This window comes from Cheilinus undulatus, linkage group 5 (assembly GCF_018320785.1).
Source record: "Cheilinus undulatus linkage group 5, ASM1832078v1, whole genome shotgun sequence".
Lineage (NCBI taxonomy): Eukaryota > Metazoa > Chordata > Actinopteri > Labriformes > Labridae > Cheilinus > Cheilinus undulatus.
The window spans coordinates 8733739-8757769 of NC_054869.1; the positions used below are offsets into that span (position 1 = coordinate 8733739).

The 24031-nt window shown below is 41.1% G+C and overlaps 1 protein-coding gene across 11 annotated transcripts in view; it reads left to right on the forward strand.

The window, feature by feature from the left end:
* fbrsl1 (fibrosin-like 1) overlaps positions 1-24031 on the forward strand; it is a 482412-nt gene that overhangs the window by 207188 nt on the left and 251193 nt on the right. For all 11 annotated transcript variants that reach the window (XM_041786873.1, XM_041786864.1, XM_041786872.1 and 8 more), the window contains exon 3: positions 19378-19479. In XM_041786873.1, coding sequence (XP_041642807.1) covers positions 19378-19479 — 102 coding nt within the window. The remainder of the gene's footprint in view (positions 1-19377; positions 19480-24031) is intronic.

Sequence of the window (24031 nt, forward strand, 5' to 3'; positions counted from 1 at the left end):
TTGCTCTTGCAAATGCAAACCACAAGATTGCTTTTTTTGTGTTTGGCAGTCACATTCACTTTCTTACATTAAATTCGGGAAATGAGGAATGTGTCAAACGGGAAAATTAAAGACAATAGATATAGGTGATCTTTCTGAGTGAGTGGGGTTGGCATGAAAATGTTTCAGAAATACAATATATTTTTCAGAAAGCAGAATATCTTACAAAAAACTTACCTGACATTTGGGTGGTTGTCAAAGAAAATTGGTGAAGAAAAACTGTTTACAAAATTATCCTCCATCACATTGTTCTGAAAGATTGTCAGAACAGTGCTGATAAAATGATACTGTATATTTACATGTGATGTTCTCCCTTGTGTTTTACTCTAGTCATTATGTTAACTATAAAATACTGCTTACAAACATAAAAAGAGGTAATTTTACCAAGTATAAGACTAGAGAAGACTAAGACATGACTATACTGCAATATTAACTTGTTAAATTTAGGTTCAAGTAAAGAAGACCAGATCCTTTTTACTGGATAATTTTCAGAGCACATCAAAAGAACCTCAGGCTTAGAAAGCACCAGCAATTCTTCAATTAATACTTGAAGGCAATCCTACCCTTCAATGCATAGTATCCAAATTCTGCTGCCAGGGTGCTCTCAGTCAAATCAGTAACAAAAGATGCTGAGTATGACGCCAGTTTAGCTCAGTTGGTAGAGCAGGCACCCAGATATAGAGGCTGAAGTCCTCAATGCACTGGTGGCAGGATCGATTCCCAGTCTCTGTGCTATTTGGACCATATCTTACCAGTCAGTTGGTGCTAATAGTCTAACGATTAGGGAAATGGAGATCACCTGAGTGCAGTTAATCTGTCTTAATTGATTTGGTAATAAGAATTCCTGGCTACCATTACACCATGAAGACAAAAGAACACTCCAAGCCACACAGTGAAAATGTTTTTGAAAAGTTTGAGTTAGGGGATGGATACCAAAAATATTCCAAGGCACTGAACATCCCCTGGAGGTCAGTTAAATCCATCATAAAGAAATGGAAGGAATATGGCACATGCCCAGATCAGGCCGTCCTCACAAACTGAGTGACCATGCAAGAAGGAGACTAGTGAGAGGCCACCGAGACACCTATGACTGCTCTGAAGGAGATACAGGCTTCAGCAGCTGAGATGGGAGAGACTCTGCATACAACAACTGTTGGTCGGGTTCTTGACTAGTCAGAGCTTTCTGTGAGAGTGGCATGTTGAAGAACACTCACCAAATCTGGACTAGAGTTCACCAAAAGGCATGTGGGAGACTCCATGGTCAAGTTGGAGAAAGTTATTTAGTCTAATGAGACCAATTTAAACAATGTTGAAATTGAAAGAGTTTATGAAACTAAGTTTTTGGGAGTAATAATAGATGATAAACTTTGTTGGAAGCCTCACATAGAACACATAGAACATGTAAAACTGAAATTTTCCAAATCTATTTCTGTTCTTTACAAAACAAGGAATTTACTGAATAAGAACTGCCTTCATTTACTGTACTTTTCACTTGTGATGCCTTATATGACATACTGTGCTGAAATTTGGGGAAATACATATAAAGCTAGCTTAGATCCAATAATTAAACTGCAGAAAAGGGCTATTAGGATAATAGATAAAGTTGGATATCGTGATTCTACCAATGAGCTTTTTATAGGATCATCCATGTTAAAATTTCTGGACATTATATATTTAAAAACATTATTTAAATTAAAATTATGTTTCGTGTGGTGAGTAAAAGCATTCCTGTTTGTATTCAAAAAAATTTTCAACTAAGACAGGGGATTTATAATTTAAGGGGGTTGCTAATGTTTGAAACCCGCAAAGTGAGAACTAACATATTGTGTTTTACAAGATAAATTTCAGGAGTTGATTTTGTTCTTATCCTGGAGGAACGAGAGAAATACTATACAAAAGTCAAACAGACCTATGATGGCTGAATCCAGACTTTTCTCTGATACCCCCTCGGGTCACACTGTCTACTTTTTGCTCTGCTGGATATAACTGTTATGTGGTTGTTGTCTTGTGATTTATAGTTTAGAGTTAAAGTTGCCTGCAGCTTCACCGACTCACAGGGCCACTGCAGGGCTATAGACTTTCTTGTTGGCGTGTTGAAAATGGAATTAGTGATCTAAAGGCCAAGTTTGCAAGTTAATTTTTTTTTTCCCTGAAAGTACACTGAAAAATAAACTGCAAATGTGGAGTATAAATGGTATATCTCTTATATATGTAGATGTTAAAGCACCAATTCTAGCACATGGACAGATACAAATGCATTTGAGTGCACAACCTTACCTCCTTTACCTCTCCCTCCCCTCCTGCACCCAACACATAACACTTCCTCTGAAATTCATTGGCAGTGTGTGCTGTGCAGGCATGAGATAACGTCCCAGAAGTTTTTCAAGGGCAGGACGGGTGCTCAGACATCAGAGGAAAGCCGCGTCGAGCCGAAGCTGATTCATTACATGTGTTGCATCTGCCTCCTATTAAAAAGCCCAGAGCACTCCGGCTGTCTCTCCTGGTCTCTCTTTTTCACTCTCTGACTGCAAACTACCTCCTGACTCCTCACCTAGACCTCATCTCTCTCTCAAAAACTGCCCATTTCTGTCTCTTTCTTTCTGTCTCTGCCTCTCCTCTGATGACATGCCTCAGCTCCTCAGTAAATCTTACAGATTAACTCCAGCATACCGTACCCCAGTACAAGTTCAGTCAATATGAGTGTTTACAAGGCAAATACAATATGATATTAGGAGGAGGGCTGTCCAAACTGACTTGGGCTGAATAGGAATCTGACTTTGAATTTTAACATACATGTTTATCGTGGAGCTCAAGAGCCAGCATGACAAAAAACATATTTTCACCGTTTTACAATAGTGAAGTAGCAGCTAACTCAGAACATTGTGTTCAATGTAATCTCTTTGGACAGATGTTGGCTTGTTCATGGTGAAGGTTATGCAGTCGACTGGTCGGTGGTTTTACTTATAGGATCTATCTTGGCAGCTGTTGCTCATGCAACATAAAATAGTATCGATATACGAGTCCAGTCAGTTCAAGCAGACATATTGTGTGACAGGTATACTGCTACTGTAGACTTTCCCTGCAACTTATTTCTATTTGAAATAATGCAAATACTTGAAGTCAGTAGATGCGTCCCAAAGAAAGAGAGAAATCATAGTAGATCTTATGCAGTCATTGTTCTGATGAGCCCCTGTCTGTGGTCCTCTTTGCAGGTTTACATCTATATGCCTGTGCTGTAGTTATACAACACTCCAGTCTCAGGACCCACCACTACCTTCTTTATAAGAATTATCAGCCCAGTATTCTGACCACTCAAATTTATCTAACTAGAAAATATTTCAAACATGTTTTCCAAACATATCATTACAGAAGCCCTGGGAGCACATGCATGCTTGCTAACTTGTAAATTATGGTTGTTTACTAGAAATCAACACATTTTCATATAAAAAGAAACTACTTTGGTATCCAAAGAAAAAGTTCCAAAAAGCTGAGATCTCAAGAAGAAAACAACCAGAGTAAAAAAAAAGTAAGAAAAACCAAAGCCAGATAGAGTAGTCAGCCTGTGTGGAAAAGTAGCTCTACTAATGCTCACTCAGAATTCAGACACCACTGTGGGGTACTCACTATATAGTGAATAGTGAGAGATTTTGGACACAGCCATTGTTTTGGTTGAGAGCCCCCTGGTGGCTAAATTTTACACTCTGTATTTAAATAGCAAAGAAACCATCTATAACTATTCCATCTATAACTGTTTTATCTTAAGTTGATGTATTAGATAAATCTAAAATATGCAGCAAAAGCAAGTCGTAGCTTGTTAGTCAAACAACAGGAAAAAAGTAGCAAGCTGTAATTCAGTGACAGTCTGCACTTATGGAAAGCCATCTTTATGCTATGTATATATCTGCTCGGGGCTTCTGTACATCCTGGATGATTTGCCACTTTTTTTTTTCAGACCTGCATTTGTGGCCCACTTTTGGGTCCCATTCCAAACCAGTTGATATCCAATATCCCACAAGGTACTAGCAGTTCATTGTGCTGGTTTACATCCAGGTAGTAGAGCAGGCAGTGAAAGTCCATTTAAAGCTACATATTGCTGCCATCAGACCAAAACTTCCTTTCTCCAAAAATACCACTATTCAGGTAATTAAGCTGACTAATCCTGAACTTTGAAATAATATTAACACTGGATAGTGATAACCGGCATCAGTTTGACAATTTGTGTTGGTTTAAAATTCATAGAAACCCAGTGACAGATGTAAAGGGCGACCAATAGCACTGATTCATGGGAAAATTTAAATTATGAAAAATGGAGATACAAGCTGTTGGCCTGATTCCATCATTATTAGAGCTACATCCTGGTGGCTACATCACAGACTGCACCTTTAACCAGCATTGTGGACCTAGATTGATTAAACGCTAAAAAATATTTCTTTATTATTTTAGTATCATAGTGTTCATAGCTTATGCTAATTTGCAACTCCTGTCCCTAGAAGGGCTTTTATGATAATTAAAGGTTAAAATGGTTAATTGAAAAAAAGGAAAGGTTGAACTGGGTACAACATGAGACAGTTACTTCACCTGGTGCCCACCAGTGAAGGTGACAACAGCTAATCTAACTGGTGTTGATAAGAAATTAAATTAATTTCAGTAAAGACATGGCAAAAATAATTAAGTTTAGTGTTCCAGACTGATTGAGCCGTTTTATTTCCAAGCTCTCCTCCGTAATGAAAAGCTTGAAATGACTGATAAAGAATCATTCATTACAGGAAGAAATATTGAATCAAATAAGTGTCTGCTATAGTTAACTCCTATTGATGTTTATATTTTTCTCATTATAAAATGTGGAGGTTGGTATGAGACTGAACGACTTCAGTCCCTGGTTTGTTTTTACATTTCACCTTTATAATCTCTGCTTCTTTGAGAAGAACACACCATTCCCATTTTAACTTAACATACACTATATGGACAAAAGTTTTCAGCCGCCTGACTATTACACTACACACTGTTTTTATGTTCATGTACTTTAATATGGAGTTGGCCCCCCTTTGGCAGCGCTCACAGCCTTCAATCTCCTTGGAAGGCTTTTCACAACATTTCAGTGTTTCTGTGGGAATCTGTGCCCATTAATTTTGTAGAGCATTTCAGGCACTGATGTTGGACGAGAAGGCCTGGTTCGTAATCCCAGTCCAGTTCATCCCAAAGGTGCTAGATGGAGGTAATGTGAGGAATCTGCACAGGCAGTTCAAGTTCCTCCAAACCAAACTCATCAACCCATGTCTTTACAGTCCCTGCTTTGTGCACAGGGGCACAGTCATGTTGGAATGGAAAAAGGCCGTCCTCTCACTGTTGCCACAAAGTTGCATTGTCTAAAATGTGTTGGTATGCTGAAGCTTTAGGATTTGGCCTTCACTGGAGATAAGGGGCCTAGCCCAAATCCTGAAAACCAGTCCCATACCATTATCCGTCCTCCACCAAACGTTACAGTTGGCCCAATGCAGTCAGGCAGGTAAGATTCTCCCGGCATCCACCAAACTCAGACTCACCCATCTGACTAGGAGAAGTGTGATTTGCCACTCCACAGAGCATGTTGCCAATGCTCCACAGCTCAGTATTGGTGTGTTTTACACCTCTCAGCCTGACACTTAGCATTGGACTTGATGATGTGAGGCTTTCATTCAACTGCTTGGCCATGGAAACTCATTCCATGAAACTCCCAGTGCACAGTTTTTGTGCTTACATTAACGCCAGTGGAAGTTTAGAACTCTTCAACAATGAAATCAGTAGTGTTGGCGACTTTAACACACCATGCACTTTTATTCTGTGGTCTTCAACTTCCTGGCTGAGTTGCTGTTGTTCCTAAATGCTTCCTCTTTCTAATAATATCACTCACAGTTGACCGTGTAATATCCAGCAGGAAGGAAATTTCCTTCCTGGCTAGGTGGCTAGGTGCTTGATTTTATACACCTGTGGCAACAGGTCTGATGAAACACCTGAATTCATTAATGAGCAGATTTGGCCAAATACTTTTGTCCATACAGTATATCGCTGGCAAAGATTATTTCTGTTGTTCAAAGCTAACAAAATTCTGTTACTTATGGGGTATCTAAAAGAATAGGAAACGAATGATTAAATTGATTTGCAATACACCTCTAGTGCAAAAAGTTACAGCCACTTCATCACTGAAGGCTAAAAAGTGTTACAAAATCAAGCAAGTAGGTCATCCATCCAAAGAAACAACAAAATATCACGTCAAATAACAGTGTTCTAATTGTTTTTAGTGTTGTTTTAACTTGTTGGGAGATAAACAAAAGATCTGACCTCGAATTTGTCAGTAAACTTGGTGACTCTGAGAGCTACTGAGAGCCATTTCCCTACCTGATTGAAGAACAGAGTCTAAAGTTAGACTGAATACAAGTTTCCCTTCTTCATCTTGCATTTTTTAATCACTTGCTCATTTCCTTTACTTCACAATCTCATCTTTAGTGTTTTAATTATGTCTCAGTGAATGATAGCTAGTCTTAAGGTGTGTGCGTGTGCATGTGTGATTTGTGGTCTTGTTAAAAGGGGCCTTTTTGCAGCGCATGGACGGCTTCATCTGATAATTATTTCAAATTACATTAGAGGAAATTAAACATTTCTTAAACTACGTGTGAGGGTGACAAAGTTATCAAGTGCAGTCACAGGAGAGAGTGTGAATGTTACACTTCCAAAAATGTAATTTTTGACTGTTAATAAGATCATGTTCAAGTGTTAAGAAATAATTAACTGTGTTGCAGCAGCTCAGCAGGAGTCAAGGCTCTGGTATAGTGATTAGTGACATGCATAGCGGTCAATGCTTAAAGTCACTGATGCAAAAAAAAAGTATATGAAATGGGATTCTTATCTGTGGTGATTCAGGTCACCGGGCTGTCATGTATGTAACCCAGAAGTTCCTAATGAATCATTATTACTGTTCTAATACTTGCCATTATTTCGTGTTTCTCTCAGTAACAGAGGGCAGCGCTCTCTTTAATTTGTAGCAAGTTCAAGTAGTGAAAATCTGTGTGACACTGTCAGACATTCTGTCATTTCCAAATCTGTCTGGACTGCTGATCTGTCCCAACAACAGCCTCCTATCAGCTGATAAGGGTGTTTACGCCAGCCTTATCTCTGTCCATTTAAAGGTTATTGAGTTGATAAATCATCTTCAAGTAAAGGATCTGTGATTGATGCAGCATACCTTAAATTACTACAGTGAAGAAATGAGTAGTTCAGAGTCTAATCTCACATTTTCAGACATCAGAAAGATTCCATCTATCATTTGGTTAAAATATTGCCTTTGGTGGAGAATGTAGGTTAAATTATTCATGTTAAAGTTGTTTACTTGAGCCATCACTGAATTTGGATAATTAATTAGCGGAAATTACTTTATCATCTTGACCATGTCTGCATACCTTGTGTTGGTTGCAGCCATGCAACTGGCCAGTTATGTTTCCATTAATTAGCAAGTGTACCTAATAAAGTGGCCAGAGAGTGGGAGTGCCTCAGTCTAGAGCTCTGTTTGTATTATGTTCCCTTTCCTTTGACACTATTTATTAACTCTGTATGTGCTATGATGCCGTGACAATACACCTGCTGATTGGACGGTGTGCTGGGATAATTAAAGTATTATTCTCAACATCAAAAAATAAATCAGTTTCTCTCTCACTCCCTCTGACCACCAAGTGCAAATGTGGCTTGTTCAGTGGCATGTACCACAACCTGATTTTGTTTACAGTAGATTTGAATGTGCCCTCTATTTTGAAAGCCAAAGTGAACTTTGACTTGCAAATAATCAAGTCAAGATAGAAAAATTAGAGTACAACCTCCAAAGTGAGCACCATTTGAATTTTTCGTGTTAGCATGCATAAATCTTTTGCCAAATGCACTCACAGCTTTCAATGCTAATAGTGTACATAGAAATCAAAGCTTGCAAAGCAACAAGCGAGGAGGGAGATCTGCATAATGTTGGCTCCAGCAACGAAGAGCAAAATGCAGATCCACAGCTTCGCTCCCTTTCTGCTCTGCTTTCCTTCCAATAACATCATTAGCATTTTGACATCATCGTCCTAATTGTTGTTGGTTGCTCTGAGAAATGCTTGCCTTGGAGTGGGAGTTGGGAGAGAGAGGAGGGGGCTGGGGTGCTTCCGCTGTAAGGCCTTGTGCTTATCAGTGCAGGGCAGATTCTCCTCCTATGGTCCTGGCTGACAGGTGAGCTGTGTGGATGTGTGGGTCGGTTGGTTGCGGTTGTCAGAGAATCCCCGGGACAGGTGCTAAGGGAAAGGTTCAAATTTGGGAGCAGGTGCACCCCCTCCCCCACCCTCCTTCCTCTTCTTTTGCCTTATTCTTCGCTCCCCCAGGAGGCATATGGTGAGAGTGATTGGAGAGACCCGGAGGCCCACAGGGAGTGCTCTTCTCCCCAGTTCATCTGTTCCAGACGGGGCCCTGCGGGACACTCAGGCTCTCCTGAGGCCCATGTTGGCTGGGAATCAGGTCGAGTAAGCTGCTTCCTTTTAAGGTTGACTGCTTTGTTACGGCGTTGGGCGGGCACGCTGGTCACCCCAGTTAGCTTTACACTGTGAAAAAGGATCCACTCTAATTTAGACAGCAGGATTCATCCTGTATGTTGAATAGACATAACCTTAGGTGATTTAAGACCCTTTTTTAGGTATGCTGCAGCACCCCTAAGGTTCCTCTCTAGCACCCCTGAAATAAAAGTAACAAGGGCATGATGGCCTACTCTGCTAGATTTTCAGAATCTTGTGTAGAAAAAAATAATTAGCCTGTAAAAACAGATGTTAAAGGAGGGGGGAAGTAGTTGAAGTAGAGGTTCAACCCATGCATGCTGGACTAAAAGGCTAAAAAGCTCATTTGTCTCTGTTGCCGCTGATTTTTTAAATGATTAATAGTGTGCTTTTATTTATTTATTAGTTTTATTTTATTTTCCACTGTCTCATTGAGCTCATGTTTAATGTCTTTATGCTGATTGAGCTGGATGTAGGCTATGTTTGACAGCTGACAGCTAAACAAACTGTCCTTCACAGGGACAGTAAAGTAAATGGTGAACCTTGAACCCATTAAACTTTGTAAATATGGAATAATGTACAGTGCTTAACAAATTTATTAGACCACCTGTCATATTTGTCTAAAAGACCATCCAGCATCATGAAGTGCTTTAATGCTGACTCTTTCATTTCCAGTGAGCTCTCCACGTTTTACCATTTTGAACAGGAATGAGGGATTTTAAACTGAATTCACCCAAATTTGAGCCGGCTCACTGGGCTTCTCTGAGAAGCCAGAAATTAATCAAGCATAACATTCAACCACTAAAACTCATTTTTCTATTCAGGAATGCAGATAAATAACTAGAATTTGACATATTAATCAAGAAATAATAATGTGCTTTACTATTTTTTCAGGTTATTTGTAAATCAGTAAATTTGAAAATTCATGGATAACAATAATAATTATATTTTAGCATTAAAAATATCATTTGGGTTAAAGAGCTTCTACATATTGGTGTATTAACCATTGCAGAAACATCAAAAATGATTTTGGTAATCACCAATGCTGTTAATTTAGGGCAGCTGTGGCATAAACCTTACTTTGGTTAGGGTTAGGGTGGTCTAATGAACTTGTTAAGCACTGTATGTCAAATCCAAGCACCAAACAAAGAAGTCTTTCTTCCTTCTGGTTGTTTTGCTTTCCAGCCAGGGAGGAAGTAGCTTAATAAATTCACACACTGTCATTGAGTCGTGTTTTTGTTCACCTATACTGTGTTGAGTAGTTTTAAAAATCAATTATTTTACTTTTACCTGAGTGCATTTTGGGACTTTACTAAAGTAAAAAAAAAAAAACATTACAAGTAAAAAGGTAAGCACTTAAAGTCAGAACAAGTTGGTCAAAGCTCTGTGACATGAAACTGGACAGCTGTTTGGCTTTGACTACACATGACTACACATCTGGTGTGATTGCAGGAGTTGTACAAACAAATATAATTCTTGCAAGTCTGCACATAATATAGGATAATTCTGTTGAAACATTTCACTTTATTAAATAGCCCTTAACTTTTATACTATAGGACTTGATTACTCATCTCATTATGCTGCATGTTAAAAAAAAAAGTCTGGTAGATTTCTGAATCTACCAGCCACAGTGGCAGCGAGGTGAAAAAGTTCATTTTCAATCCCGCTGCAAAGCAAATTTTCCTAAGGGAACGATAAAGTTGAAGTTACTGTTTACTTAAGTCAGCAGATTTAAAAAAAAACACTATTTTAAATTCAACTTAAGTCCATTTCAACCAAAGTGACTGTACTTTTACTTGAGTTTGATAGTCTTGTACTTGTATCTGTCTCTTTAGGTAAGGTCAGTTATGACTTCTTAAAACCTAACATCCTGTTTAATGTTAACTAGGGCTGTCAAAAGATTAAAACTTTTAATTGTGATTAATCTCTGAATTTATGCAGTTTATCACAATTATCACACCCTTTTTATCATTTAAAAATTCCATTGTTTTGTATTCAAAACTGTTTTTAACTTTTGGAATATTTTTTTCTACTGTCTTAAACCAAGAGTGACTGACTTCCTGTTTGGATACTAACCAGCTTTTATAGGTAGACTGAAGATTTTAACAACAACTTAGACCCTGGAAAAAGGAACTTGTTATGGATCTTAAAGGAAATGAGGATCAGCATCAATCAATCAATCAATCAATCAATCAATCTTTATTTGTATAGCACTTTTCATACAAAACAATGTAGCACAAAGTGCTTTACACACAAACAAAATAATTTTAAAAAGAAAAATACATCTCTCCACCCTATCACATCCCTCCCTCCCCAGCCCTTTCCCCACCCCACCCCTGTCTCCTCATCCCCACCCCATAATCCAAACACAATGTTGGCACTAAAGCACAATGAGTAGTCAGATGACTAGAAGAGCAACAAGCTCAAATCCATTTACCAAGTCTATTTTATATCATGAGCAATGGATTCAGTGTTTTCAAAATGAGGAAACACTGGAGGTCAGGTTAAAATCTAAAAACAAATAACATAAAATGAAATTTAAGAAATAACAATGAATTAAAATGAAATGAAAACAGAACAAAAAGATACTAAAATAAGAACAAAAGCACTAAAATGGCTTGATAAAATTGTATAAAATAAGTCTAACACACAGAAAGAGAAGTGGTACATTATGATAAGAGGATAAACTACTAAACGACAATCCTGACATTAAAACTGAAATGCTGTAACACTCAAACAAATTAAGTTGGTGATCTAAAATTTAGTTAAAGGCCAAATAAAAAGGTAGGTTTTGAGTTTACTTTTAAAAACATTAACAGTAAAAAGGTAAAAGTTTGATAACACATGGAACAGATATGTTCGACTATTCCTCTGAGCTATCCGTGGACTTATTTTACATCACTGTGGCTGCAGATCCACAGCTTGCTGAAAGGGACAGTAAAGCTTGAGATTAAACAATAGTGCACTGAATGTGGACCTTAATTAATCACTTTTAATACAACTAATATTGACAGCCCTAGTGAAATTATCACTGGATAAAAATAACCAAATAACATATATATATATTTTTTAAATTCTATGTTCTGCCACTTATTTCCTTTGATAAAATGTACCATGCCACATTTTTTGAGTTGAGCACCCTTAAATGTCCTGTCCTTAATTCGCCCCTGGATCAGACCTTCTACTCTGTTTGTTCACTACCTTGATTGCATGAACGTGCTGCTTTTATTTTCTGATTTTTGTCCGTTCCTGGCGTCATTTCTGGGAATAGAAACGCCGCCCTGCTGTAATTTCACAGGCTTATATTTGTAGACCAGCTTACAAATGTAAAGCAGTTGTGAGTGCACTACAGAGGGAGAGTTATGGGGGCATTTTAGGCCTTGTATAATATGTGTACCTCTTTTATGTGGTCATTTATTATAAGGCGAGCTCCATGAATAATGTATGATTAAAAGGCGTAATGGATACACTGGGACTCGTCAAAATAAAAGCAAAAATCCATTTGCTCTCCCTGTAGTAAATCCACTAGCTTGTCCTTGGGCTAATTTCCAACTTGGGACTTGGTGGGGGAGTGAGTGCATGTCTTGATAGCAATTCCAAGGGAGGGAGGTGTCGGTGGTGTTGTAAAGTGAGATGGAGAGAGGAGGAGGAAAAGTGAAATGAGACATGGATGAGGAACAAAGCCAGGAACACCTCCTTCTCTCGATACCTCTTTCCTTCATCTCACTCTATCCCAGAAGCGCTCTGTCTCTCCTTCATTCTCTCCTGTCTGTCTCTCACAATCTTAAAGCTCCTTCCCCCTGCCTCCGAGCAGCTGCCACTTCTGAGCCTGAAGAAAATGAAGGCAGATGAATCAATTTGGCCTGTGGCCCTAAAGTGCACTTGTCTGCACCCCAGCCTGGGCGGGGGGGATAATGAGCCGATAGATTGAGCCGGTGCCGGAGCCCGGCGCTGAGCACCGAGGTGCCTCTGCCTGCTGCACCACCGGGGCCCCCCTCGCACTCACACACAAACACATTGCTGATGCCTCCCTTAGCAGCGGTAGCAGCCTGTCGCTGGGTTAATGGGGGTGAGGGTCCTCTGTGCAGGACACTTTTCAGAGCAAATTAGAGGAAGGATCTGTATCCGTCCTTTTCAGCCCTCCCCTTGTCTCCTCCCTACCCTGTGCACAGATTTGAGCATGGTAGTGCTGAGCAGAAGAGCATCAAGGCTGCCAGAAAGAAATTGGAGGGCGGGGGGCAAGGTCCAAGATCCTGGGGTAATAAGGATTGACACCAGGACAAGGCTGAGGCACAGCCTCCCTGAGCACTGTTGACAGGTGACGGCAGGCTAGGGAGAGGAGAGGGGGAGAGTAAAGAGAGGAAAAGCGGGGTCAGGACCTACAGCTTCTTTTATTCAAGGAGGAAAAAGGTTGGTGTCAGTGCAGCCATCCGATGCCCCCCTCAAACCCCCTTCAAGGTGTAGGAAGGAGGATCAAAGGAGCAGGACAACAAAGCAGCACCCGCAGGCCTCCAGGCGGCTCCCTGCTGGCGGCCCGCAGATTGATCGAGTCTTCATGGAGAGTCAGGGAGAGTGAAAGTAGAGGGAAAGTTAACCGGTGCTCATTTTGGCAGCCAAAAAAAAAAGTCAAAAAAGTCCTTTCATTTTAGTCTTTCATTTTAGTCAGTGCATTTATTTTCTTTGAAATAATTTAATCTGACAAATAATGAAATTGATATACATGTAAAACACTCATATTAACACACTAATACCGTAAAAAATAACATTACTTTTTCAGTTCATCACTGGATTTAAAATGGATAGATGGTCTTCTTCCTCGACTTTTGTCCAAATTTGTTCAAATACAGGACAGCAGCAGAGTGACGAGGTAAATGGAAATTATAAGACACAAGAACATACATTTGTTCAGTCAGCTTTCTTCATTAAAGGCTGTAAACTCTGGAATTCATTACTGATATAAAAGTCATCACAGATTTGAAATCCTTACAGTAAGCATGCACAGTACTGGAATTTGAGCAGATAGCAATTGAAACATGTACATCAGACCTGAAACTTCAGTCCTTGAATCTTAAGGAATGAGGATGAACAAAGAAAAAGACTGCCTATGACATACAGCTGTGGATAAGTTTTGGGCATGTAGGATGCTAAGGGGGTGGAAACCAGAGTCAAGCCTGGCAAATGTTGACACACAAGTGTGTCACCTGGCAGCCAAGGTCAAGCTTGACGACATCTCTACGCAGGCATATTACAGAGGATATCCATATCAAGACTAGGGGCTATAGGCAACTATACTACCCACCTGGATGCCCTAGACTGTGCTTACTTGCAAAATCCACTCCTTAAGGTTTTTGCATACTGAGTCCATTATTTTTGGATATGTATTTTTGTATCCCTAATCAGTAAGGAAACATAACATATTCAAACCTTGTACACTAAGTCCACTGTGTTTTGTTTGTATTTATCGCAAAAATGTGTATGCTGACAGAGATCTTCATACGGCAGCAGCTCGTACATCACAGCTGTGTCAAGTTGGAGAGATTAATTCAGTATTTGTTAGGTGTCTACAAACTTGCACATTTATCTGTTATATTGCAATGGTTGATATCCACATAATACACTGACCTTAAAACAAGGTTTCAGTGTGACAGAGGGAGAGAGAAAGGGAGGGGAGTGAGTGAGCGAGTGAGAGAAGGAAGCAGCTACGAAATGATTCAAACTGATATGAAAATTCACATAAAATTTAACCTGCCCTGACAACAATTAAGACAATAACAGTTTTGTAAGTATGCAAACATGATTAGAACACTGTGAGATTAATTTTGTTTTAAACATGCAAAAGAAAAAATATGGATGAAAAAAACAGACTCCGTTTGCAAAGGCCTTTTCTCTACCCTGAAGGAGTAGATTTGTTATTTTTTCAACCGATTATTTTCCCATGCTCCTGGTAATCGGCAAAGACATCCAGAGCATGACCGGGGTTGTGTCAATCTTCCTTCCCCAAGGCAGCTTACACACCACATCTTTACCTTACTTCAGCCTCAATTTTGGATGATATTTAGATGATTTTCTCAGCTAATACATATGTTATAAATATTGGCAGAAATGTTCATATCTGCTGATGCCAATAAATCACTTATCTGCTTATACAGATATCGTGCATCCCTCAGACAGATCAAGTCCTGGCTGACAGTGGCCCAGAGATGTACTCATCGTTAGACTGCTGTGTTTTTAAACTTTGTCTCTGCACTGGTTCATAGAGTTGTACTGTTTTATTGTGGTCATGTATTAATTGAATCTTTATACTGCAAAGCTGGTTTACTGTGTTTACTCAATGGCCCAACCAGGGAAAAGACTGGGAAATTAACTTTGGCCTTTTTTTTTTTTGCAGAGCATCAGCTTGATGCCTTGTTACAAATGTGTTAAACTCCATCGTCCTTATGAATAAAAAAACATTTAATTCAATACTCTCTAATTGTTTTAAAATACACTAATAAAATTATTATGTCCCTTATACTCTTAGTGGACAAATATCATGGAGTTTGAACCTCCCCATGGAGTTTGAACCCACAGTCTAGCACTAACATGTTAGTCTCCTTCAAGAAAACTAAACTTACTTTACATCAGAGTTTTCTCACCAAATATCTATTTTAAGCTAGTCTTGGTCTCGTCTTCCTCATGGAAAGAAGATGTTCTAGTCACAGTTTTAGTCGACAAAAATAACCCTGAGGTTAACCAAGCTCAGTATGAACTGATGTGAACCACTATCATCTCCTCCAATGCCTCCACTGGCCCTTTCTAAGAAGGGGAGCTTGTGACTTCACCCAGGGTTAGAGTAATATAAATGAGAAGACCCAAGTCGGCTCTACTCAACTTGGGGGAAATTAAGATGCTGGAGGGCCCTTTGAAGATAATTAAAGAGCACAGAGCGGCGGCCTCCAGAGAGGGACTGCAGACATGTTCAATACCGAGACTAATGGAGCTAATTTCCAGTACATTATTCATGTAAAACACAGGCCCCACTCAGCTATGTTTTTTCTGTGTCTCTTCTGTCTGTCCTCTTAAGTCAAACCGTCCCCCACATGCAGATTAACAACACTCTCATGCTGCGTCAACCTGATTAACCTTGGCCAAACACTGCAGAGGTCAAACCTTTAATGTAAACAAACTAAATCCACATAGAAAAAATTAAAACCATAGATTCTTAAGAGCAAGGTGGCTGAGAAATGCGGCCCCAGCTCTGCCTTGAATGCATCACAAAGTTATTAAGTCAAGCATGGTGGGAAGGCGTTATGACCTTGAACTGTGTCACTAGCTGCCACCAAGCACGTCTCTGTAGAGCATTAGCCCCTCCTCACAGCCACTAACATGTCCTTTAACATTAATGAGTACACAAAAAAGGGAAAACAACACATGAGAGTTGTACAGTCGGGAGCTTAGGGCCAATTAAACACCTCCCCAGACAGGAAATTAGTCCCTGCCTTAATCACAGGCAGTCGGGGTTGCCAATCTTTTGTCAGAGTTGGTGAATTCCTGCCTAGATCAATTGCTCTCCTGTCCCGTCGAACAGCGGCTCAGGGAACGGTCTTTGCTCTTTGCATCATTAACCTAGGCGGCTAATTAGATGCTGTGCTCTGATCAATAGCCAAGTTGATTGCTGACTGGGTAATGTAGCCACAGGTCTCAGAGGAGACAGAAACACTTTAAGCGCCTTCAGGAATTTGTCAGCAGCACTGATGCTGGGTAAACAAAGTAATCAACGTCTGCACTTGACGGCGATGTGACGCTGACTGTTCCCTGACGCTCTATCTGCCTCTGTGCTTCGTTCCCTCCTGACAAGGAGGATTGCACTCTCCGTGCTCTCCTTGAGAGGAGGAAATCAAAAAAGACCACCATCTATTTTGAGATTCAAAGAGTGATTAGGCTGACAGCTAGTTGAGAGAGCGCAAGAGAGGCAGTGAGAGAGGCAGAGAGAGGTGGAAGTTAAACCTGATTAGGCCCACCTGCAGCGTTCTCTTCTCTTCCTTCCATCTTCTACACCCTGATTGCTCGTCGGCAGCCCCTTCCTCTCAGCCACAGTCACCCCATCCCACCCTCGTCCTGTCACTGTTGACCTCAGCGCGCCGCTAATGCCCCTTGGCCAATCAGCATGCTAGCCCTGGCAGCAGCAGGGTAATTAAAAGGGAATTGTGTCTACTTGGCTTGTGAGCTGGTGGGCACGGGGGTAGACAAACACACTCTCTGCCGGCTTTCCTCCCTCCCTCTCTCCCAGCCAGGTGGCAGCATACAGGACCTGTCAGATTAGCTGATGACCCTTTTAATTCTGGCCCAGCCGGGGGCCATAATTGATATTTACCGGGAAAGGTTAATTGTAGCAGTGATCTGCTTAAATTACAGCAGAGATCAGGAGAATGAGGCCAGCGACCACGCGTGCCACCAGGGGAGCTGCTACACACAAACTGCTAGTCAAATTGAGTACGCCCCGCGGCCATGGCCACTGTACTCCAAGGTGGGGAAGCAGCACGGGACGCTGTGATTGGCTGGTGCTGCCCCAGCATAGAGTCTTCCTTGCTGAGCTCGCCAACCTCCCATCTGGATGGGATTTTGGTCGCATGCCAACTGCAGGTCTTGATGGCCTGCAATAAAACAAGCCATCCATGTTTGCATCAGGGTCGCTATGATGTGGGAGGCCAAATGTGCACATTTTAGCAACTAATTTCTGATATTTTGTGTGTATTTGATAGTTTCTGTTTGGTTTAAACTTTTTTCTCTTTAGCTCTTTTCTTATCTTATTTGCAAATCAATGCAGAATGCAGTCCAAAAGGCCACATTAGACATAATGAAATCTCAGAGCTGATCTGATATTGTCTGACCTCAAGTTTGCATCTCATCACTCTATAAACATACATCTGCTAGTCCATTTAACAGTGACAGATATGCTGTTATTCTACTTTAAATCCATTTTTGTGTCTTAAGGTGGAATAATACCAAACCCTGGTGAAAGATGCACCTCTCATATCCTGGACATTTTGAAACACCTTTTACTCCACATGAAGCTTGTGAAGGACTGAGTGACATTTCTAGAGGCTGTATTATCATCAAATAAAGCCCTGAGTTCAAACATTGAAAGCTTGTCAGTGAATGTACATGATCAGAAATATCTACCTGATAGTTGAATGTGGGTAGAATTAACATAAGACAGCTAACTCTGTTCATACAAAACATGGTATGAAAAAGAAATAAGGTTATTCTGATTGGTTAAGCTGATTCAGAAAAATAAAACTGCCTTTTAAAATGCCTGTCCTCTTCAAATTCAACTCAGTCCACAAAAAATCCAAACCAGCATGACTTGTGTTGTACAGCTGGGTTTCCGGATCCTGTTACTGACAGGTATGAGTGGTAACAGTTGGTGGATGTTTGGGTCGCAGGTGTTTTTGCTACAGCCAGCTCTAGTTTGCATTTAGCCAAAGCACAAACTGACACCAAGCTGTGGGACACCACACCAGCTTTGACTTTTCCTCAGGTTCTGAATAAACAAACTATAGACCACTGAAAGTCAGTTGAAGCCATTGTAGTTGTGATTTATTGTTGTAGCCTGTCTGCCAGAGGGTGGTTATAGATTCATAGTGAGTTACAGGAAATGGCATTGGGACCATTTATTTGTTTCCCTTGATTCAAACTTTATTCCCTCTTTTATTGTTATATAATGTTAACTGGATTATGGAGGAGGCCTTTCATGCCTCAAATTATAATCATTTCAGTTTGTTGTAAAATCAACCTGCACTACATCTGACATAATCTGAAGCATTTAAAGGTTGGTTAACCACTTTTTATTGCATTTGTTGACACTGGATTAAAAAGCCTGTAGGAATAGACACATGTAGCCCTATAATGAAGGTGCACATTCCTACAGAATCCCAAGATTTGACTTCCATTGTTGCATGTTGTTCCCTTCTCTCCTTTTCATAATTTCTACATGAAAAAATATTAAATAAAAAACATTACTTCTTATCATTTCAGAGCTGTTAGCAGGTTCCAGGTCAGCAAAAGCAAAGCATTATTTAGTCACACTGTTGTGTGGATAACATTCTTAGGTGTTCGAGAAAATAGGGATGCACATGATTAGCTACCTAATCAGTGAAGTAGTTGACATCAGTGTGTTACTAGTTACTAGTCTGTTAACCTAATTCTTAAGAAGAGTGGTCCGAAATTCCAGTTGAGAGGTGTAAGAAGCTTGTTGATGGTTTTAGAAAGCCATTGGTTTCAGTTATTTAATTCCCAAGGGTGTGCAAACAAGTATTAAGTTGAGGGTGCCAACAAATTTGTCCGGCCTATTTTTTGAGTTTTGTGTAAAATTATGTCAACTTTGTCTATTTTCTTCTGCTTTTTTGTGTTGTTCCAATGCACATAAAGGAAATAAACATGTGTATACCAAAAACATTTGTAATTGCAACAATTTCTGGGAGAAATTGTGTATTTTCTGGAGAAATTCCAGGGGGGCCAATACTTTCGTCCATGACTGTATTTATGTGACAAATAGTACTGTCCTTGTCTGATAGTTCAGAATGTATCATTTCTTGTCTCTAAATTTTCTAAGCCAAAGTGCAGTAATTTACAGTTCAAATAGAACAGTTTTGATTTAGTCTTTCTGATTATACTTTATTGACCCTAGAGGGGAAAACACAGTACAGTAGTCATGCAGTCACTTCATTTCTGGGCATGTTTGTTAATAATGAAGAATATAGTTTGGTTCGATGGGGATGTTCATGATTTGTAAAATGTTCTGTGTTCTCTGCAGATCAAACCTCTGGCTCTACGTCCAGTCAAAGTCAGCGAGGACGAGACAGTGCAGGAGCTCAACCGACCGCACAGGAGCAATTCTAAGGAGCAGCTCAGCGAGGTGAGTTCTTGGACGAGACCTTTTCCCCTTTTCAAAGACCCCCTACAGAGAGCCAGGCTATCCACTTTCACAGTGCAAAAAGGGGGAACCCCTAAGGTAGGATAAATAGAGCGGGTGGACGACGGCAACATTGAGGCTGAGATCAGAGGGCAGTTGGTTCAGTGGTTCCTGCTGTTTCCAGCTATCACCTCATAAATCCCCTGTGCGTTAAGAGAAAGACTGGTTGGCTGGCAGCATAAAGGCAGGAAATGATTAAGCTGGTCACACAGCATCACCTAACTGGCCTGGCATTATTTAAAGCGTGGCACTGTTAAATGTAGACATGACCTAACGCAGCGCAGCCAGGTGCTGGCTAACCTCGCCGACCCCAGAATGGAATGAGTTAAAGAAACTGTTCCAATTACCGCTGCACGGCGTCCATATGCCAGCCCATTTAGAGGATGAGTAGGTGGCAAAGGAAAATGGAGGCCAGGCATTGGTTCAGCATAAGGGATGAAATAATGCAATTTAGATACAGGGGAAGTAATGAGAATTTATGCAAAATCCCAGGCGGCTCATTTTAAATGAATGTAGAAATATGCTTCCTAACTAATGCCTGTCAAGCAGGCCTCCCAAACTGAACTAAATTCAATCAGACTGCTCATTTAGCTGACGAAAGCAGGAGCAGAGCGAGTGAGAGAGAAAGAAGAGGAAGGGAAATGTGCCGCTTCCTTTTCTAGCAGCGGTAAAATGATGGAACGAAAAAGATTTTAATGAACTTATTAAATACATTGTTTTAAGCTATTCAGCACTCCAATTGAAAATAAAGCCTGATGAATAAAAAAAAAAATCACCCAGCATAATTTCTCCATCCTCATCCTCTTTTCTCTAAGCCTTTCTGCTCTGTGTCTCTTGTGCTCTGTCCCCCCGCTTCCCCTCACACTATTTCTCTTGAATTTGTGTAAAAGGCTGTCTTTTAATGAAAAAGTCAGGAGGAAGAGGCGGGCTTGTCAGATAAAAGAGCGAAGACGGTTGACAGCTCTGACAGGGATATAAGACAAGCACGCAGAAGGAGGGGGGTTTGCACAGATGAGGGTGGAAGTGGTGGTGGTTGTTGCGGTGTAGGGATGGCGACAGAGTGGGGGGTACTGTTGAAAATTGCACGCTGTAATCGCCGACGGTGTTAGATATGGCATGTCTCTGTAATCTGCTGCCAAATAAATGGTGCACAGACGCTGATCATTGTAGCCACAGCATCCACATCTCCCCATCTCTCTCGCTCTGCCTGTCCTCACTTTTTCTTCTTCTCTGTCTGAGTCCATGTATGTCTTTGCTTACTGTTCCACTCAGTAAAGGCCAGAACATGGCGCACACAAACACAGAGAGTCCTCCTCATCACATGCCATATGTTTTTCTTATTTTTCTACCCCATGTAATCTCCGCCACCGCACCAAGAGCACTACTAATTTTCGTTAAAACACGCTCCACCACATCGAAGTAGCTCCCGGCTTTAAGAGCTCTTAACTAATGACGCTGCGTATGCAACCAGTAAAATGGATTCCTCTTGTCTTATCACCAAAGGAAATAGAGACAAATGCGACATGTGGACGTGCCCGCCTGTAAAAACAGTCATGCATCAATTTAGAAGCAGGGGGTGAAAAAAAATTGCAGGGGCTGCTGTTTGTTCATTGCCATGGTTGGGTCTTTATCTGTTTATTTTGACTAGGTAATTGTGCCTGCGGTGCAGCAGGGCCCCGGCACTAAGCCACACAGGGATTAGGGAAATGTGAGGTGGCGAGGGAGTGGGGGGGGCGTGGGGTTGGGGGCTCCACTTCATCTGGGTCCTGCAGAGCAGAGGGCGCCAGTTGAGGTGATGTCAGGGTCTCTTGTAACCACCCACTTGCAGCCAAACCCACCCAGCTCCCTGATCTACCTGCCATAGAAGCCGCTCATGTTTGCACCTCTTTTCATCATGCTCCAGCGAGCTCCGATTGGGCCGCCCATCGGCCGTCCTGCAACGACAAAAACCAATAGACTAGGTTGGTGGAAGATGGCCCGGGCCCTCCCCACTTGTCGCCATGTTTTTCTTTTTTTTCTGTCTTTTTTTTGTGCGGAGAGTGGAGGAGGGGGCATGGAAATGGGGAGAGGATTAGGGGGCGGATTTAGCAACATTTCTCTTCTCCGGGGCTGTTTAGTTAACCCTTAAATGCCGCCAGCATCCGCCCCATCCCTCTCACCGCCAACCACCATAGCCACACACACACACACATACACACAGTCATCCTCCTCCCTCCCCCACACTCCTCTCTGGGGCGGGTTCTTAAATCCTTTTGAAGTCCTAAGCGCTGCAGAAATCCATTGAGAGCCATGTATAATGGCTTTTAAGAGAGAGTGTTTAGCTGGATGCCGACCCTATGGCTTATGAACCGCTGGCGTTTTAATGGATCCCCCTTTTCCCTCCCCTCTTTTCCTCCCCTCACCGGCACTAAATCCAATGGATTGTCCCTCATTATCATTTAAATAAGCCTCTCTTTCTGCTTAGAATGCTCCAAGTTGAATGAACTCTACATAGTAAGGCTAATTCTAAATGGCCTTGGCCTCCCACCACCTATGCCCATGTGCACCCACATACACAAACACATGCATATACACATACTCTCACGACAAGCACATGCACACAAACAACAGCCAGCATTTGCACTGAAACACTTTTGGCCCTTCTGTACCCGCAGCTTTAGCCTTCTGTGCAGCTCTTCCTCCCCTCTCTCCTCTGGCCTCCTCTCTGGTCGCTGTAGTGATGGAGCAGAGAGGTTGAGCAGAGCGGGAATGGCCTTTTTGATTCCCGCAGAGCCAGCTTTCCGGTTCACGGCAGGACTCCTCCCTAATCGTCACCACAGGAGCCGTCCTGCGAATCAGAGGGGCACACAGGCGTTGATGAGGGCTGAGGCCTAGAGCAGGTGTGGGAGAATGGATGAGGGGTTTGGGAGGGTGCAAAACAAGGGAGGCAGCGGCGGCGAAGGTGTGGGGGAGGTCGTTTGGATTGAAGGTGGACCTATGGATGAAATTGGTCTAGCAGAAAAGTCCCCTCCAGAGACCAGGGGGGGAGAAATTGCCAATCTAGACAGAGGAATAAAAGAAGTGAAAAGTGGAAGTGGAGGGAGGGATTTGGAGATTGGTATTCGTGCTGGGCGCTGACAGACAGAGCCAGGGAACAGAACAAAACCCAGCGTTCTCCTTCTCCATCCTGCTCTTGTTCAGCATTTAGAGGACTGCATTAGAAAACACAGGAGGTGTTGGATGGGCCAAAACATCTCACTAAATGCATGAAGAGATATTGTCCTGAGCACAAAGAGGCTGATACAACATAACAAAGAAGTTTTTTTTGTGTCCCTGAATGTGTCAGACACCACTTTGATAAAAAATAAAAAGCTCTTGCAAAATGATCACAAAATCAAATAAGAGCATCCAAAAGAGCCTATGGGTAAAATGATAATTGGCACCATTAGAGTTTTATTCTACATGGCATCATGCTTGTATGTCTGCAAAAGCTACAAACATTTAGGAAATCCTATTTTTAACAATATCTGTAGACTACATATGCGTCAATACTTTGGCTTTACTGTTGGATAAAGTTACTTTTAAAAGTGACTGATTTACTTATAGGATTAAAAACATAATCAGCATCATTACTGCTTAACATATTTGAGTACATTAAAACTTATTATGTATGACACCTTACTGTAGATCTACCTTTGAATGATATAGCTCTACTGTTCCTCCACAGCCTAGCTAGAGGCCCAACCTCTTAAACTCTGCAGCCTCATAACAGTTAATATAACTGTGATAACCTTTACAGCTCTCCATTGTGCTGTCCAGCACTGTGCAAAATTAGGGACATCTGTTACAATAAAAATAATACAACACAGGCTTTTAACTTACACTTGACTGTTATGTTGTTCTTTAACAAAAAGTCAACATCATGGGAAAGTAAATCCTGTCCTCTGCCATCTAGCTATGCAGGCAAATCCACTGAAATGACCGCAGGTTTATTTCAGTGGGTAGAGCAGGTGCCAATATACAGAGGCTATAGTCCCTGGCACTCTGGTTGTGGGATCGATTCCTGGTCTCTGTGCTGTTTGGTGCATGATCTCTCGGTTCTCTCTTCCCATATTGCCTTTCACTGTTATCCTAATAATCTTTAAAAAGTTGATCACTTAAATTGCAGTACTAATATGTTACTTGTTTTGGTTTATTTAAACAGGAAACTTCGTTGAGGATCAAGAATCTTACTTATGAGTGTCCAGGTCTCAGAGCAATAAGTCATCACTCAGAACATCTACAACCCGATGCATGTTTCTCCAACACCTCTAATCTACATTTAAAAAGATTTAAAGAGACCAGCTCACCCAGAAACAGATTTTCCTGCAGCATGTTCCAGGCAGCAGGAGCAACGTACCTAAACTCCTTTTACCCATTTCCAGTGAGACTTTGGGCACAGATCTTGTGACTGAGTCACAAAGTGAAGACTGTAACTTCCAGGCAGTTTTTTTTTTTCACATGAATAAAATCACAC